Here is a 15,128-nt window from a genome sequence, read left to right on the forward strand (position 1 = left end):
CACTCATTCCAAAATACCTACTGAGACAAAATTTGTCTCAATCCTGGGTATTTTTAGCACTTTCAGTCAACTATTTTTCTTTCTGCTTGGTTTTCAGATTTTGTTAACAAGCCCAGTGTATGGGATTCCAGTATATTCCATTATAAAATTATCTTAAATATGTTTGGGGAATCAGAATCAAGCCATTAATTATGGAACAGTTCGCAGCTTCCATCCATTAATTCAAAGTAAAGAGGACTATTCACTTAGGAGTATTTCCTTTGTTCCTCAGGGCCTCATTTTTGACCCCAAGGTGTCTTTTACAGACCACATGCTTGGTCTCAAGCCAAACGTGGACAAGGTTCAGTCAACAGTAAACTGCCTTCAGTACCAAAAAAGTACTCAGGTTTCTGCAAATTGTGTCTATGAGAGTTTAAGGCCTTTGTTGTCCCTGTTGAAAAGTACACTCTTTACTGTGACAAAGACATGTATTCTCAGTTTTCTTGGAGGACAGTGGAAGAGGGATCCCCATATCCTGCTTCCCTATCACCACCAACTGGTTAGTGTTGTTTGTTCAAACACTGCAATTTTACCTTCTGCCCTAAATAATCCTACTTAACGACCCAGGGTTCTTGGAGCTCTAAGAAGTCTAAAATGATTTAGTTCAGCATTTGATGCTGTACCACCTGAGAACATTATTTTCTGATGGTAATAAGGGAAGGAACTACGCAGGAAAACAAAGCAGGATGTTGAGGTGCCAACATTCTGAATATGTTTATTCATGTTTGGATTTACGGATGCAAAGTGTTTTACATGCTACAAATGTTTGTTAAAAAAAAGTTGTTACAAATCAATAAATAATACTAGCTACAAGTATTCTCTACTGTAAACAGAATAATAAGCAGAAAATAAATAAATGCAACTACTTTGGTACACACGGACATGCGTTTTCTGTCATAAAACTGATAAGAGCACTAACATTTTTAGTTCTTTGTAGTATTTTCCCTTGAGATCCAAGTTTTCATTGCACTCGTCTTACCAGTTCAGGTTGGTAGCATATCAAAGAATTACTGGAAACTGGTTTTCTACTGGGGTCGGGGGGAGGGCTTATTTTCTGCCACGTGGTCATTTATATCTTACAAATGAAAAAGAAGCAAGGTACAAAAATTAGTGTGTGTGATATGTGCTCAAGGTTGGGAATACTGATTTGTATGAAAGGTTCTTAACTAGCTGCTCATCAAAATCATATATAACGGCCATTAAAAACTCCCTTAGCTAGCAGCATGGAAATCATTGGCTTGGTTCTTCAAAGAGTAGACAAACAGAATTCCTGGATACTGTTTCCATTCGGGTTTTCCAGTTCGTATGGTTCCAGCTGGCGGTATTCAAAAGTCACACGATTTACATGTTTTCCACTGGAGACCATGCGCAACACCGTGTTGTCACAGCCAATTTTCATCTGGGCTATAATTCACGGAAAAAGTAAAAGTTTCCCAGCAGGTTAGAAAGGACACAGTCAAACCATTTCTGTCCATGAGATCATTTAAACACGAAGAAAGCAAGGGGATGTAGCTTCCTCTCACGTACTCAAACCAAGCATCTGCCATCAGGTGAAACGTGTTTGTTCTCATTCTTATAATGTACAGCTGACCTTGAACGACGTGGGGGGTGCGTGGGGCGTTAGGGGTGAGGACCCTCCCCACAGGCGAAAATCTGCCTATAATTTATAGTCTTCCCTCCAGAGCCACGGTTCCTCCAGATCCGAGGTTCCACATTCTCGGGTTCAACCAACCTAGGATCGTGTAGTACTGTAGTATCTACTATTGAAAAAACTCCGCCTATAAGTGGGCCCCCGCAGTTCAAACCACTGTTGTTCAAGGGTCAACTGTATAATTAATTGTAGAATAGTGAAATTAAGCTCAGCCTTTCTCCTCATGTGCAAGAACACTGTTAGTCAAACAAAACTGGCTGCAAAGAGGTAAGAAGATATCTCCTTGTGCTTTTTATGTTCTCTTACCTGCAGAGTTTTGGTGGTGAAGGCAAGCATCCGACCTGCTGCACCTTTGCTCTAGTTGTGTCCTCAGGGGGGGCAGTGCCGCCCTCTAGGGACAGGTTGGGAATTTGCAGAGGCAGGTTTTGGTTATATCTGGGGGTGCGAGTGGCATTTAGTGGGCAGGGCTGAAGGATGGAGTGTATTGCGGGACATTTATGTAGACTAAAAATATCACCTATTTATTATTTTCTGAGCCTCAGTAATAATTCTGTTTTACATATAAACAGAAATATCATTTGCGTGGTTTAGACATACACTAAGTATACTCATTTTTGTTCTATTGTTCACCTGTACTTTTCATCTCTAATTTTTTTCTGTACTTCTTATATGGAATGGCTTTTGATATCCTTACTTTTCTTAAATCCAATCTTATTCATTATTTTTATAAGCATCTGGAAACAGTTATGTATCTTCTAGTACAGATGTGCCTGAGCAGTTATATACTGAAACTGTGTGTGTGTTTAAGGCATTCTTCAAAAATTTTTTTTCAGGTTTATTGAGGTATAGTTGACAGAAATTGTATATATTTAAGGTGTACAACATGATGGTTTTATATAAATATACATTGTGAAATGATCACCATAATCAAGCTAATCAACATTCATTACCTCACAGTTACCTTTTTTTTTCTTTTCATTCCCCACTCCCCTCCCTTCTAGCAACCATCTGTTTGTTCTCTGTACCTGTTTTGTGAAACTCAGCATTTTTATTAAAAATTACTTTTGTTTTATTTCTTCCGCCTCAATCTGGTTCCTGAGGCAAGATTTATCTGCCCTACAATAATCCTTTCTGCTGCTTTAATTTTCTCAATCTTTTTTTCCCCACGTTGTCTCTATAAGGCCTAAATTCTGAGAAATGTTATTAACCTTGTGTAACAGGTCCTTCACAAACATGCACCTGGGTTTAAATGAAGTAAAACAGCCAGATAGTTATTTAGGTAAAAGTCAATTTGGAGACATAATAAATATAAACCCTATAATTATTTTAATATAAGCACCAGGGAGTCTAGGCTAAGCTTCTGTGAGGAAGTCCAAAGTTACTTTTTTAAAGTTTTTAAAATAAATTCATTTATTTTTTATTTATTTTTGGCTGTGTTGGGTCTTCCTTGCAGTGCACGGGCTCCTCACTGTGGTGGCTTCTCTTGTTGTGGAGCACAGCTCCAGGCATGCAGGCTTCAGTAGTTGTGGCACGTGGGCTCAGAAGTTGTGGCTCGCTGGCTCTAGAGCGCAGGCTCAGTAGTTGTGGTGGACAGGCTTAGTTGCTCTGCAGCATGTGGGATCTTCCCGGACCAGGGCTCGAACCCGTGTCCCCTGCATTGGCAGGTGGATTCTTAACCACTGTGCCACCAGGGAAGTCCCTAATTTTCTTTAAATTGTTTGCAAGGCCATTCTTTTCTGATCTTACTCTGAACTTCAAGCTACATAACGTGACTTATTTCCTTTAGTTAATGCGCATATCATTTATCATTTGACATAATTCCTAATACAATCCATTGTAAAGGGCAGGATACCTAAGAGTTCTTCATTGTCTGAACGACTTAAGAGGGGCTCATGAAAACATGGTGAATTCAAGAAAAAAGTGAAGTCTAACATGAACCAGTGAGTCAGATAATTCAAGCCTTCACATTACCTTAAGACTGGTTTCAATTATCTAAATAATACAGGCAAAAGTGGTTTTTTGGCCTCAGCCACACCCTTTGAAATCAAGTCATATAATTCATGCACCAAAATTACTATGGCTTCAATTATCTAAATTTTAAGGCATGAGTGTGCTTCAGTTCTTAATCTAATCTTTTTACCCAGCTCAAACGCAGCTCCTCACAGGTGCTCTCCATCAGCCTGGAAGGCTCCAGTGCCTCTGAGAGCACACACAAAGGGAGAGAAGCCATGATGCACTGGTTTAAACCAGGGCTCAAGTGTAAATTAGTATAAACTAACCCTCAAGCTTTTAGCAAAGTGGGTTTTTAGAAATCTTTTCCCTTGACCTGTGTACATTAATTCTATTTCAGAGAGATTTTGTTTAAGTTCCCAGCATTAGCTCAGAGAGAGAAAATACTGGTTGGCAGACCTGGCTTTAATTAAAACTGGTAACAGCTGATCAAAAGGCTGTCTGATTTGCAGCTTCGTTATTTAGTTGGTTAGTGATGTGTGCTTAAAAAGAGGAAGGGGGCTATGGTAAGGGATGAAAGACTGTTTTTCTGTTTGACTTCTGTCTCTTAAAAGATAATCACTGGTTCCTGCATCAGAAGTGCAGATACAGGAGTGACCTTTACAGAAATGTTTTAGGTAACCCTCTCCCCCAACACTTGGATTTCGTTAATTAATTTGGTCACTAGTCAGCAATTCCCACCCTCCTCACCCCACCCGAGCATAATCAAATGGAAAAGCTTCACTGATCTTTAACAAAGAAGACCTGATTCTGTTTGGCGAGAACCAGGTCTTTTATTACCCGTGACCACTTTTAGATCTCAGAATTTACCTCTGTTTTGCAGTGGTCTTTCAGAGGCTGGTGTTGCTGCTAGAAGTTGGGGACGTTCAGCAGTTCTGAGAATTTCTAATAAAGCATATCACCTTCTAATGTATCAATATTTACTATGAGTAATACACACACATATGCATATGTATGGTAAAGTTATTTAGATATTACTTCATTTTTATACTATTACTAATTGACGATACATCCACTACTTGAACAACGGTCTTCAGTCAGTAAAATCTTTAGTCTCGAGAGAAGGAAAGCAGGGACCTTCAAGAAGGTGGACAGAGCACAGAACCAAAAAGCTTTGTCTTTTTCATAGTCGTACTTAGGGCAAACCTTAAACACGCAACCTTGTTACTTCATAAGTTTTTCTCCCAGTGTCAGATATTGTGGTCATGCATTCTTGATACTGTGCCTAGGCTCAAATGCAAAACCCTCACAGTTGCTCAATGTGCAAAATCGAAGTTTTTTTGGTGGAACTTGCCCTCCCATGTATAAAAAATTTGAGGCATTTTATTTAAGGAAACAATCTTAATAGGCACATAAATAATAATCAAAGAAATATCTTACCAGGGCCGTGAAAAGGATAGCAGAGATCAGCTAAAGGCATCATCTTGGAAGGGTCGAGTCCAGTTCCTCCCAGCAGCTCCACAAAATCTCCTATTCCCACACAACCTGCTGAGGACTTCTAAGAGAATAAAGCAGCAGAGGAAGATGTAGTTAAACCAATTAAGGAAGTCAAACCATTGGACCAATGGCAAGTTGGTGAATTCAGTCAGCTGTAGACATCCTGGCAGCGCCATTTAATTTAACATCCAGGACTCTGGGAAGTAAGACTTTTTAAAGAAAAAAAAAATCATAGGAATTGCTTTTCTAAATCGGTTGAGTAATCATTTTAAAAAATGTATGTGCATTTAAAAAACATTTTTTTATAAGCTCAAGGACTAGAATGATGAAACTGGAATCTGTAAACTCTATATACAATATATGAAAATTGAATCTGAAAATGCTTTGCTTTTTAAATCATTTGGACTTACACAATGAATTATTTGAATTTCTTCATGCATGCAGTCAGAGTTTTTTTTTTTTTTTGCGGAACGCGGGCCTCTCACTGCTGCGGCCTCTCCCGCTGCGGAGCACAGGCTCCGGACGCACAGGCTCAGCGGCCATGGCTCACGGGCCCAGCCGAGAGGCACGTGGGATCCTCCCGGACCGGGGCGCAAACCCGCATCCCCTGCATCGGCAGGCGGACTCTCAACCACTGCGCCACCAGGGAAGCCCTTTCCTCTTCTTTCTAAAAGACTTTTTCCGCTATTGAGACAATTCTTATCCTTTCTACTGATAAGGATTTAGACTAGTTATAAGAATATTAAAAAAAGAAGAGACCCCTCATTTGGGGCTCAAATTAGCTAGAGTTACCATCAACTTTCTCCTTCCAACTAAAATAAACTTATTTCAAGCTACTCAAAATAAGTGTGTAGTCTTAAGACTTTGTGTGATGCCCTGTAACCACCTTTTTCTGCTTCCCTTCATCTTTTCCACACTGTGTCATCCACAGCAATTCCTGGGCTTCACTTTCCCACGCAAACAAAGCAGGCCCCCTCTCAGCCCCAAATGTCACCGTTTGGGCCACCCGTTTCCCGCGATCAGGGCTGGCCTTGTGATCGTGCCACCCGTGCCCACAGGGCTCACGCTTACAAGGCCTAGTGCTCGGCTTAATGCTCTGCTGTCACCATTTTGAAATTCCTAATCATTTTAAAATAAGGCCCCTGTATTTTCATTTTTTACTGTCCCCCCACAAATTATACAGCCAGTTTTCCCTGTGATCCTCTTCTTCATGAGACATCGCTATCAAGAGATCTAGCGGAATGTGGCAAGGTGCTTAGACGCTAAACAGACCATGCTCCATAGGGACCAAAATCTAAAACAGAGAATGTAAAACACACACATACATCAGCGCACACAGTCCCACATTTGGAAGATATTGAAATGCAGCTGGAACTAAACAACCAATAGAAAATCATACAACAGCAACTCTTTGACTAATGAAAGGAAGCAGGTGTGGGTATATATATTTAAAGCACCTACTCTGTCCTGGGTTCTATGCTTAGGTATTTTACACGTAATTTCATCAATGATGAAATAGAGGGTTAGTTAGCCCCACTGTGTACAGGGCTCATTTTCTTGTAGGAAGAGTTGAATAAGCCATTTAGAGGTAAAGGGAAAAAAATGTAATTGCCTTTCCCTTGAGTAGAGAGTGTCCAGGGGGAACATGTCTTAGACTAAACATTCCACCTGGTTCTGTAGGTTCCAAATTTCACAGGAGGAGGTGAAGGGGGAAAGGCAGGCTCAGGAGAGAGAAATGGGAAATGAGAAGTTGGGAAGAAATGGAAGCTAAAATGAAGGGAACAAAACCAAGAAACAAGGAGGTTGGGAGCACGTACTTTTTGGCGTTCAGTGACTTTCCTCTCCTCTTTCCAAACCTCTCAGCTGTTCTTATAAACAACGGCAGAAGCTGAGCTGTGTAGGGACCTCTGGGGTTCAGCTCCTCAACAGTAACCCCCGAGATTTCTTTGTTGAGGTTCTATCTCCCTGGACCAAGTCACTCTCATCTCTTGCCTAGACTATGACAATGGCCTTTTAGGGGCACTGCTGCACCACTCTGGCCCCTACAGCCCATTCATCATCATTCATGGAAGCCAGAATGACCTTTAGGTAACCGTCTCCTTCCCATCGTGGACTTTGTCAATTACTTTGGTCATGAGGCCAGCAATTCCCAATCACTCTCACCCCACCTGAGCATAATCAAATGGATTATGTCACTTTCCTGCCTGAACCCCTTCGGTGGTTTCCCACTGAAAATAAACTCAAACTCTGTAATATTACCCGCTGGACTCTCCACCCCCTGGCCCTGCCTGTCTGCCTGATGCTGTATGATACCACTCCCCCTCTACTTTTCCTTCTTTCCATTTCTAGAACTCAGCAAGCCCATTCCTGCCTCTGAGCCTCTGCACTACTGTTGCTCTGTTCCCAGCTCTTCCTGTGGCTGCTGGCTCCTTCTTACCTATCACTGAAATCTCACTTTAAATGTCTCCTTCTCAAAAGATTTCTTTCTTGACCATCTCATCTCAAGTAGCTGCCTGCCCCTCACTCTACCCCCTTGTCCCCAGCCACCACTCTGCTTCATTTTCTGTAGGGCACTCACCACTATTTGAAATACATTATACTTTTGCCTGTCTCATCCCACTAGAATACAGGTTCTATGTGAGTAGGACCTGTTTTGTTCGTTGCTAATTTCCTGCATCTAGAAGAATGCCTTGCACATGGTAAGCACTCAAAGAATATTTCGTAAAGCAATAGATACCTAGAACACTGCAGACTTCACATTTTTTTAAGTGGTAAGCACAAAGTATACTCCTCGTAGCCAAAGATAACTAAAGTGCAGATCTCTCAATCTATCACACTTGCCACCTTCTATATTAAACATCAAGAATGACATACAAAAAATCTCAAGCCTATAGGGCTAAACCAAAGACATCCACTTATCCTGGCCTTTATCAAAGGATTATTCTTCCACTAAGGTTCAACTTTAAAAAATAGGCACTGGCCTATGAAGTTAGGGCTTAAATGAAATTGGATTTACTGCTTTTCTCAGCCCTAATCCTATTTATTTGGTTTTCACTGCAATCTTTCTGATTAGGAAGTATGACTATCTTGGATGCCAGCAAATGCATGAGCTGTCTTAACCTAGGCATATGAGAACATAAAAGGAAATGAGGATGACTCAAAGGAAACAAGCTACCAGTGCAAATAAATGTGGTCAAGCTCAGCATTAATCGTAAAATCCATACAGAAGTTCATGGGGAAAGAAGTTGATGGGGAGTCTCAACTAATGTTTTGTTGCAAAATGTATGGAATTAAATGTAATGCGAGAAAACACTTCAAAACTTTACTGTATTTTGCAATATAAAAATCCAGTTTTGTATTTTATGCTATGCTTAGCATTCCTGCATAACACAGTCTGTCAATGAGATACTTCCTTCATGTCAAAAGAAAATTCCAATAATCAGAAAAACAGCTGTGGAGATGACTCACACTAGGTTCTGCTAGGAGATAATTTTTGTAAAAGAGGCAAGTACAAGAGAGTTCAATTGTAATTATATGTCACAACTCTGCCAACTGAAAGCATTTCTAACATCACAAGAAAAGTATTCAAGTAGTCAGAAGAGGCACCTGAGTATGCAACTGGCAGTATAACGGAAATAGAAGAGGAGTTTATTAAAGCAGCGGGGGCAGGCTCGTGTGAGTTCTAACTGCCAAACAGAAGGACATACTACACCAGTTCATCCACATCTGCCCTGTATAGTTACTTTGGCTCTGAGAAAGCTGAGGTCTTAGGAAGTGACTGAGAAGCAAGTAAGCAACTCACCTTTAATTGCAGACCATTTAAGTGTCCCAGGGTGAGATCAGATATTTTGATCACCACAGGATAAATGATGGAGAAGCTGCAGTTGCGATGCTTATGTGGCACGACCAGAGTAAACCTTCCATTTGGGGTCTGGGAGATGACATTGCAGGCTTTGTAGAAAAACAAAATCACATTTTCACTGCTTGGTATGCTGGGCTTTTATAGAAATTTATCTCATCCTTATTCTAAGCTCCTATTCATGGTCTAGGGGCTTGTGGCCCAGAAGAGAGTACTTATCACAAAGGTGATTTGGAGAAAGGAAGGAGTTGGGGAATAAAAAGCACCACTGACGTATGGACATTATCAGGAGGCCCTGGCTGCAAGGGGACTTCTGATCGTAATCTCAGGGGGTCACCTTGTTTATAACACTCACAAGACATAAATTAATAACCAACCAAACAATACTAGCTGGTAGAAGTTCTAGGAACACTTCATTAACTAGGGTCCAAGTTCAAGCTGGGAGTCTGGAAGAATCAAGGCTTAAAGGTAAGGCCAGAACTCAAACCCTGTCTGTCTGAAACCTTTATTAACTGAACTTGGAGCTACATGTTACTTTTGAGATAATAAAGTGAAGAAACATTAAACTAGTTGCAAAGTAGGCTGAGAAAAATACAAAGCAGGCTTATGTCTGATAAATATTTCCTGGGTGTTAAGTGATAAGTTGACTAATACGTAAATTTTAAATGTTTATCTACTCCCAAGTCTTTCTGAAATTTTGTTTTGTATCTCAAGACTAGACTTACAATAAATTTATTCTTCTAGCTATGAAACTAGAAGCATCAGAGTTTGTACTTTTTTTGGCCAGTTATGGGACAAAAGTTTCTGATTGATCAGACTATGTCAGAACTACCTTTTGCTTCCATCTTATATTTTTAATTACACTTAATTTCAAAAAGAACTGAAATTCCTTGATGATTCTAGAAGGTTTCTGATCTCTAAGCAAACAGGATATAGGAGAAACAGTTCATGTTGTCCTCTAGTGTTACTCTGCTCTAGTCCTCAGAAACAGCCATTTTGGGGGGCTTCTTTCAAAAAGCTTTTTTTTTGTTTTTTAAAAACAAAATTTGGGAGATCAGTCAGTACATTATTTTTTGGCAGATTAGGTAGGCCCCATTCTTCAGCCACATGAAGTGTTAATAATACTACTGTATACAACCAAAAATGAATGTTTTCCTGATTTTTTTATAAACATTTTCCTCTTAATGGGAAGAAATAATAAACAGATGAATGAACTCATTCTGATTAAGATAATGTGTTTTAGGCCTGGGCTATTCAGCTTTATAACATCTATTTGTGTATCCACCAGAAAGGAACTATATTAGAGCAATGGGTTCAGACTCAGAAGGCAATGTTGAGGTCCTCTGGTCCAACCCTCTGCTCAGGGCATGAAATCTGTCTACACATCCCAGATATGTAGTCTTTCAGCCTTCACCTAAATATCTGTAGGACTGCAATTTCATATCTGATCCCTCAAGCTTATCCAGATCAATGGAATGACTTGGAGGGATTAAAGTTTGTCACTGAATACATTGTAGTAGCTCAGGAGATCAGAATAAGACTGGAGAAAAAAATAGAATTCCAGCCATCATAAATTAGTATCTTACCTAGCCTGGTAAATAAATTAAAAACTGCTTTGATTTTCATGATAATGAATTGGAAATATCCTTTAGGTCATTTCTAATTACAAAAGAATTTCCATTCAAATCCTTCCTCGCTTCAAATTTCTTAAGTCTGTGCAATGATGCTACCTTTGAAAAGCATAACTGACACTCTCTCCCCCCAAGTCCTGCCTTCCAACTAAGAAGACATTTAGTCCACTTACGAAAGAGGTTAGGATCTGTCTTTATGGTTAATGTGAACCCATTTCCTGGTTCATGGACCCGGAAGAAGATCATGGCCACGTTCTGGGAGGATCTGATGCTCCTTCTGCTAAGACCACTCTCACAGAAATCTATGTACCGCTCAGTCATGGGGAGAGGATGATCCTCGGAACTGGGGAACTTCTCCCCCTTGAGAATCCAACCATCAAATACCTTCCAACAAAAAATACAGACAAAGATGATCACTTTCATCAACTCCTGAAGTCACAAGTGTGTTGAAAAGGGGGAAAAGGTTATCCAGCCACGGGCCTTCGGTCATCAGTGAGGAATAGACAGCCCACACCCCCCGCACCCCCCTTCTATTTGTATATATTTTGACTGTGAGGGTTGTTTGCAAGTTGCATTATTATTTAATTATTGCTTTTTCCCCTTTATAAACTCTAACATTTCCAAAGTAAATAAACTTTCTTATACTTTATCATTTCAGCCACCTTGGTAAATGAAACTACAGACGATATACATTTTTGTGTTGGTCATATTTTCCACACATCCTACCTTCAGAAGAATTCCACAGGAACATAATTTGGGTTTCAGTTTTTCTCTTTCCTCATTAAAATATGAACAAAATTTCTCAAAAATAGCAAGAGGAAAAACTGGAGCAGCAACTTTACCTACCTGCCGATGGTTATACACACCCATTTTCCTCATTTTTTTACTCTTATCACATATTAAAATATCAAGAACTACTTTAACACTTAGATGATAATGGCTGGTATGCAAGTTCGGAATTTTTTCCTTCACTTGTTGAAGTTTGTAGTTGGCTGGACAAAAGGTCAGAGTCTATTGACTTTACTCTTAAAATCACCACAGGTCTCCAATTTAATGAGTCCAACCTAGTTCACGTTAGTAAAATTACCAGCTACAAATTATTTCACCAGATCAGTCCTCTTCTATGACGTTTGACAGGTTCCAAAATAATTCCACTTTGGGATTTTAATCATATTCATTTTAACTGTACTGGAGAAGTCCAGCATCCATCCCAAGCTGACCCGTTAGACTCATGGAGAACTGGGAGTGGGGACTTTTCCGCGCCTCCCACCTGCCTCAGACTAGATTCCTTCTCAGCAACCTTCCCTGCAGCCAGTGCCCTTCTGCTCCAAAATCAGGTCACCCAGGCATTGAAGACAGCGTCTGGGAGCCTGAAACAGCTCCACAGAGAAAGGGACCAGCAGGAGCAAGGCGGGCTCAGATCTCAGACATGTGAGGTCGCCTTCTAATCAGGACCTCGGGTTCGGCGGACCCGAGGGCTCGTACTAGTTGGTTTGTACCCCTTTTCACCTGCTCCCCATTGCAACACAGTGGTTCGCGCCACGAGTTCTAGTCTTTGGAAGCGCCCGGGACCGACAGCGCACAGGGATGAATTTAAACCACTGCAAGACCAAGGCACTCGCCCTTCTGGGAGTGGGGCGAGGTACACGCTGCGCGGGGGTCCCGGACTGCGCCTCTCCCACTCCTGCACCACCGGAGCATCTAATTACGAGCGTCGCCGGCTCTCCACGCTAGGGCGCAGCGTCCTGGCCATGACCCCTCCCTTGCCCCGCGGCTGGGGCTGCGCCTGGCGGGGGCGCCTCACCTTCAGGAAGTCCCCGCTCTCACAGTCGATGGAGACCAGTTCGTAGTGGATGGTGATAAACTCCTCGGGCTCTGCGATGAAGAAGGCGGCGCAGTGCAGCTGAGGCCGGTCGGCGGTGAAGGTGAACTGGCCCTGGAGGCTCAGCATGTCCAGGCACCCTGGGGGGCGGGGTGGGGGGAGGGCAGCGGGATTGGGGGTCCCGGGTTGCAGCCACTGCGGCGGCACCCGGGCAGCCCCTCTCCGCTCGCGCCCTGACTCCCAGCTTCGGCTGCGCCCCGCTCCCGCGCTCCGGGTGCGTCACCCCATCTCGCCCCAGTGCGACTCCTCGGACTGACCCTTAGCCATGGGAATTGCGCCCCCCGCGGTCCTCAACAATCCCCACCTCCCCGCTGCCCGCGGACGGACGCCAGCCAGGCAGCCCCGACTCACGCATAGCGCGGCGGTACAGCTGCTCCCCCGGCAGCTCCCGCTTCAGGTTGGCGCTGAAGAGTAGGAAAGGGTCGTAGTCCACAGCTTCCCGCAGCTGGCCAGGAAAATCAGTCAGTCCGCAAAAGTTCAAGGAGGGGGAAGGGGGACCAGAAGCAAGGCACCCTCCCTGCCCCGCGGCAAAGAGAATAAAGTGACCGGGTCAATGTCTCCCGGGTCCGGAGAAGACGGGAAGGTTTAGACCTTTCCCATCAGACCAGGGTATGCCCAGGGACCAGAGGGAAGGGGGAAGAGGCAGGGAGGAAGACCCAGGGGAAATCAGAGGAGAGAGGGGGCACAGTAAATGCGGAAGAAAGAGCTAACCAAAACATGTCTGAGAGCAGAGGCAGCCTGCCCACCCCCAAGGCTGGACACTCACCACAGGAAGGTGTGATGGGTCAACCGGGTAATCGCTCACCTCCAGGTACCGGCTCTCCCCTCTTAGAGCCATCAGGCAGATCAGAATGAAGTGACACTGAAGTTTGAAAGTGGGAGCCATGCCGGCCTTGCCTCTGCAGCTGGTGCTTTCTGCTCCGCAGGTCTGGGCTTTGCTTCCCACGCGCTGAGAGCTAGAAGCTGGTAGGGTCCCTTTGCGGGTCTCTTTTATAGAGCAGTGAGGAGGGGAGGCTCTCTGCCCCTTAACTGATCTGAGCTCAGTAACCATGGGTTACTCTGTCTCAGTGACAAAGTGCTTGGTGATGACGAGGGTCCAGCTCTCAGCTGCAAACTTTCCGAATGGTCCAGCGTTATTCACCGAGAATGATTTCAGACACTTACAACTTAGTGAATTAAAGTGTGAGAGAAAGAATGAAGCAAGGATAGAGAATAAGGGATGGCATTTTACTTGGTCGGCCACATGCTGAATTATCCTCTCCCATGGACATACAGGGAATTTTTGGTTTTGCAAAGCCAAGTGACAGTGTTACCCACAGGCATAAAATACCCAAACACACACAACCTTATCATACAGACTTGTCACATAACCTTAAATGGAGCCATGTTGGAAATTGTCAGAGAATATAGTATTCATGCAATTGCTCATGCCTCTCAGGAAGAAACTTGAGGCATTTTCAGCTCCAAAGAGAAGCTGATTTCGCAGACTATTGCAATCATGTAATTCAAGCTTTCTTTCTGTCCCTTGGTCTTTGCTTTATCCTGGTCCAGTTTCTTGTAAGCTTTTCCTTAATAGAAAGCTAACTGTGGAGTCCACGGACTCCTGGATTTCAGCCGAGCTCTGTCACATAGCCTGAATGTATATAGGATGGACACACTCCTGGGCCAGCTAACCGTGGCCATGACCTTAACATCCATCTGAACCACTGAAAGATGGAGTCATTCCATTTCACGCCTTCGAATACCTGCATTACTTTCATACTCTGGTAGAAGGACCTGCTGAGAAGCTTTATTAAAACGGCTCATCATCAAATTTCCAGGGCTAAACAAATGACTTAGAGATGCAGGAATAAGTTAACCTTATCTTTGCTGATTAGATGAGAAGAGAATTGCTTCTCCTTTATGTCCAACATTGTGGGAAATATGAAGATCTCCACCTTCAGTTTTCCCACCCCTCTCCAATCTCTGTGCTGAGCAAGGCCACTACACATCCTAAAAAAAATCATGTTTTTACTTCTGCCTGACAGAAAACATGGTTACTACCCATAGCTTTCTTTACTATTAAAATTATTCCAGGGCTTCCCTGGTGGCGCAGTGGTTGAGAGTCCGCCTGCCGATGCAGGGGACACAGGTTCGTGCCCCGGTCCGGGAAGATCCCACATGCCACGGAGCGGCTGGGCCCGTGAGCCACGGCTGCTGAGCCTGCACGTCTGGAGCCTGTGCTCCGCAACGGGAGAGGCCACAGCAGTGAGAGGCCCGCGTGCCGCCAAAAAAAAAAAAAAAATTAATCCAAATAATAAGACCATCATATAGGGTTTTGACTCAAGGAAATAGTTCTATATTTAGTTTATAAATACTCAGAATGAAGCAGCCATTTGTCTAGTGGTGTCAGAACTTGATATTTTCATATTTAAGACAATTCTGAGCTCTGAAGGAGCTGCCTCTTAATTGTTTAACCTGGAGGCCTTCCTACCATAGTCCAACTTTGTAAACAGTCCTCAGACCACAGACAGCATGAGAGGAGAGGGCACCCAAATGTCATAAACACTGGCCACTATGTCCTTCTCCCCACCCTGGGACTCTTTGGATGTCTGAATCTTAGAGAGGGTATAAAGAAAC

The 15,128-nt window shown here is 43.0% G+C and overlaps 1 protein-coding gene across 2 annotated transcripts; it reads right to left on the bottom strand.

The window, feature by feature from the left end:
* Positions 1-728: 728 nt before the first annotated feature.
* Positions 729-13,510, bottom strand: CRHBP (corticotropin releasing hormone binding protein). 2 transcript variants are annotated; one of them, XM_027100789.1, is made up of 7 exons: positions 13,276-13,510; positions 12,861-12,954; positions 12,432-12,589; positions 10,801-11,011; positions 8,940-9,088; positions 5,081-5,198; positions 729-1,443 (listed from the first exon to the last, which is right to left on the bottom strand). In XM_027100789.1, the coding sequence occupies exons 1-7, from the start codon at positions 13,393-13,395 to the stop codon at positions 1,286-1,288; spliced, it is 1,008 nt and encodes a 335-aa protein (XP_026956590.1). In that variant the 5' UTR covers positions 13,396-13,510; the 3' UTR covers positions 729-1,285. The 2 variants fall into 2 exon arrangements, with proteins under 2 accessions (XP_026956590.1, XP_026956591.1); XM_027100790.1 differs by having other exon boundaries at positions 13,315-13,505.
* Positions 13,511-15,128: the final 1,618 nt, after the last annotated feature.

Source organism: Aethalodelphis obliquidens, unplaced genomic scaffold (genome assembly GCF_003676395.1).
Source record: "Aethalodelphis obliquidens isolate GAN/ISIS:26980383/991018 unplaced genomic scaffold, ASM367639v1 scaffold4, whole genome shotgun sequence".
Classification (NCBI taxonomy): domain Eukaryota; kingdom Metazoa; phylum Chordata; class Mammalia; order Artiodactyla; family Delphinidae; genus Aethalodelphis; species Aethalodelphis obliquidens.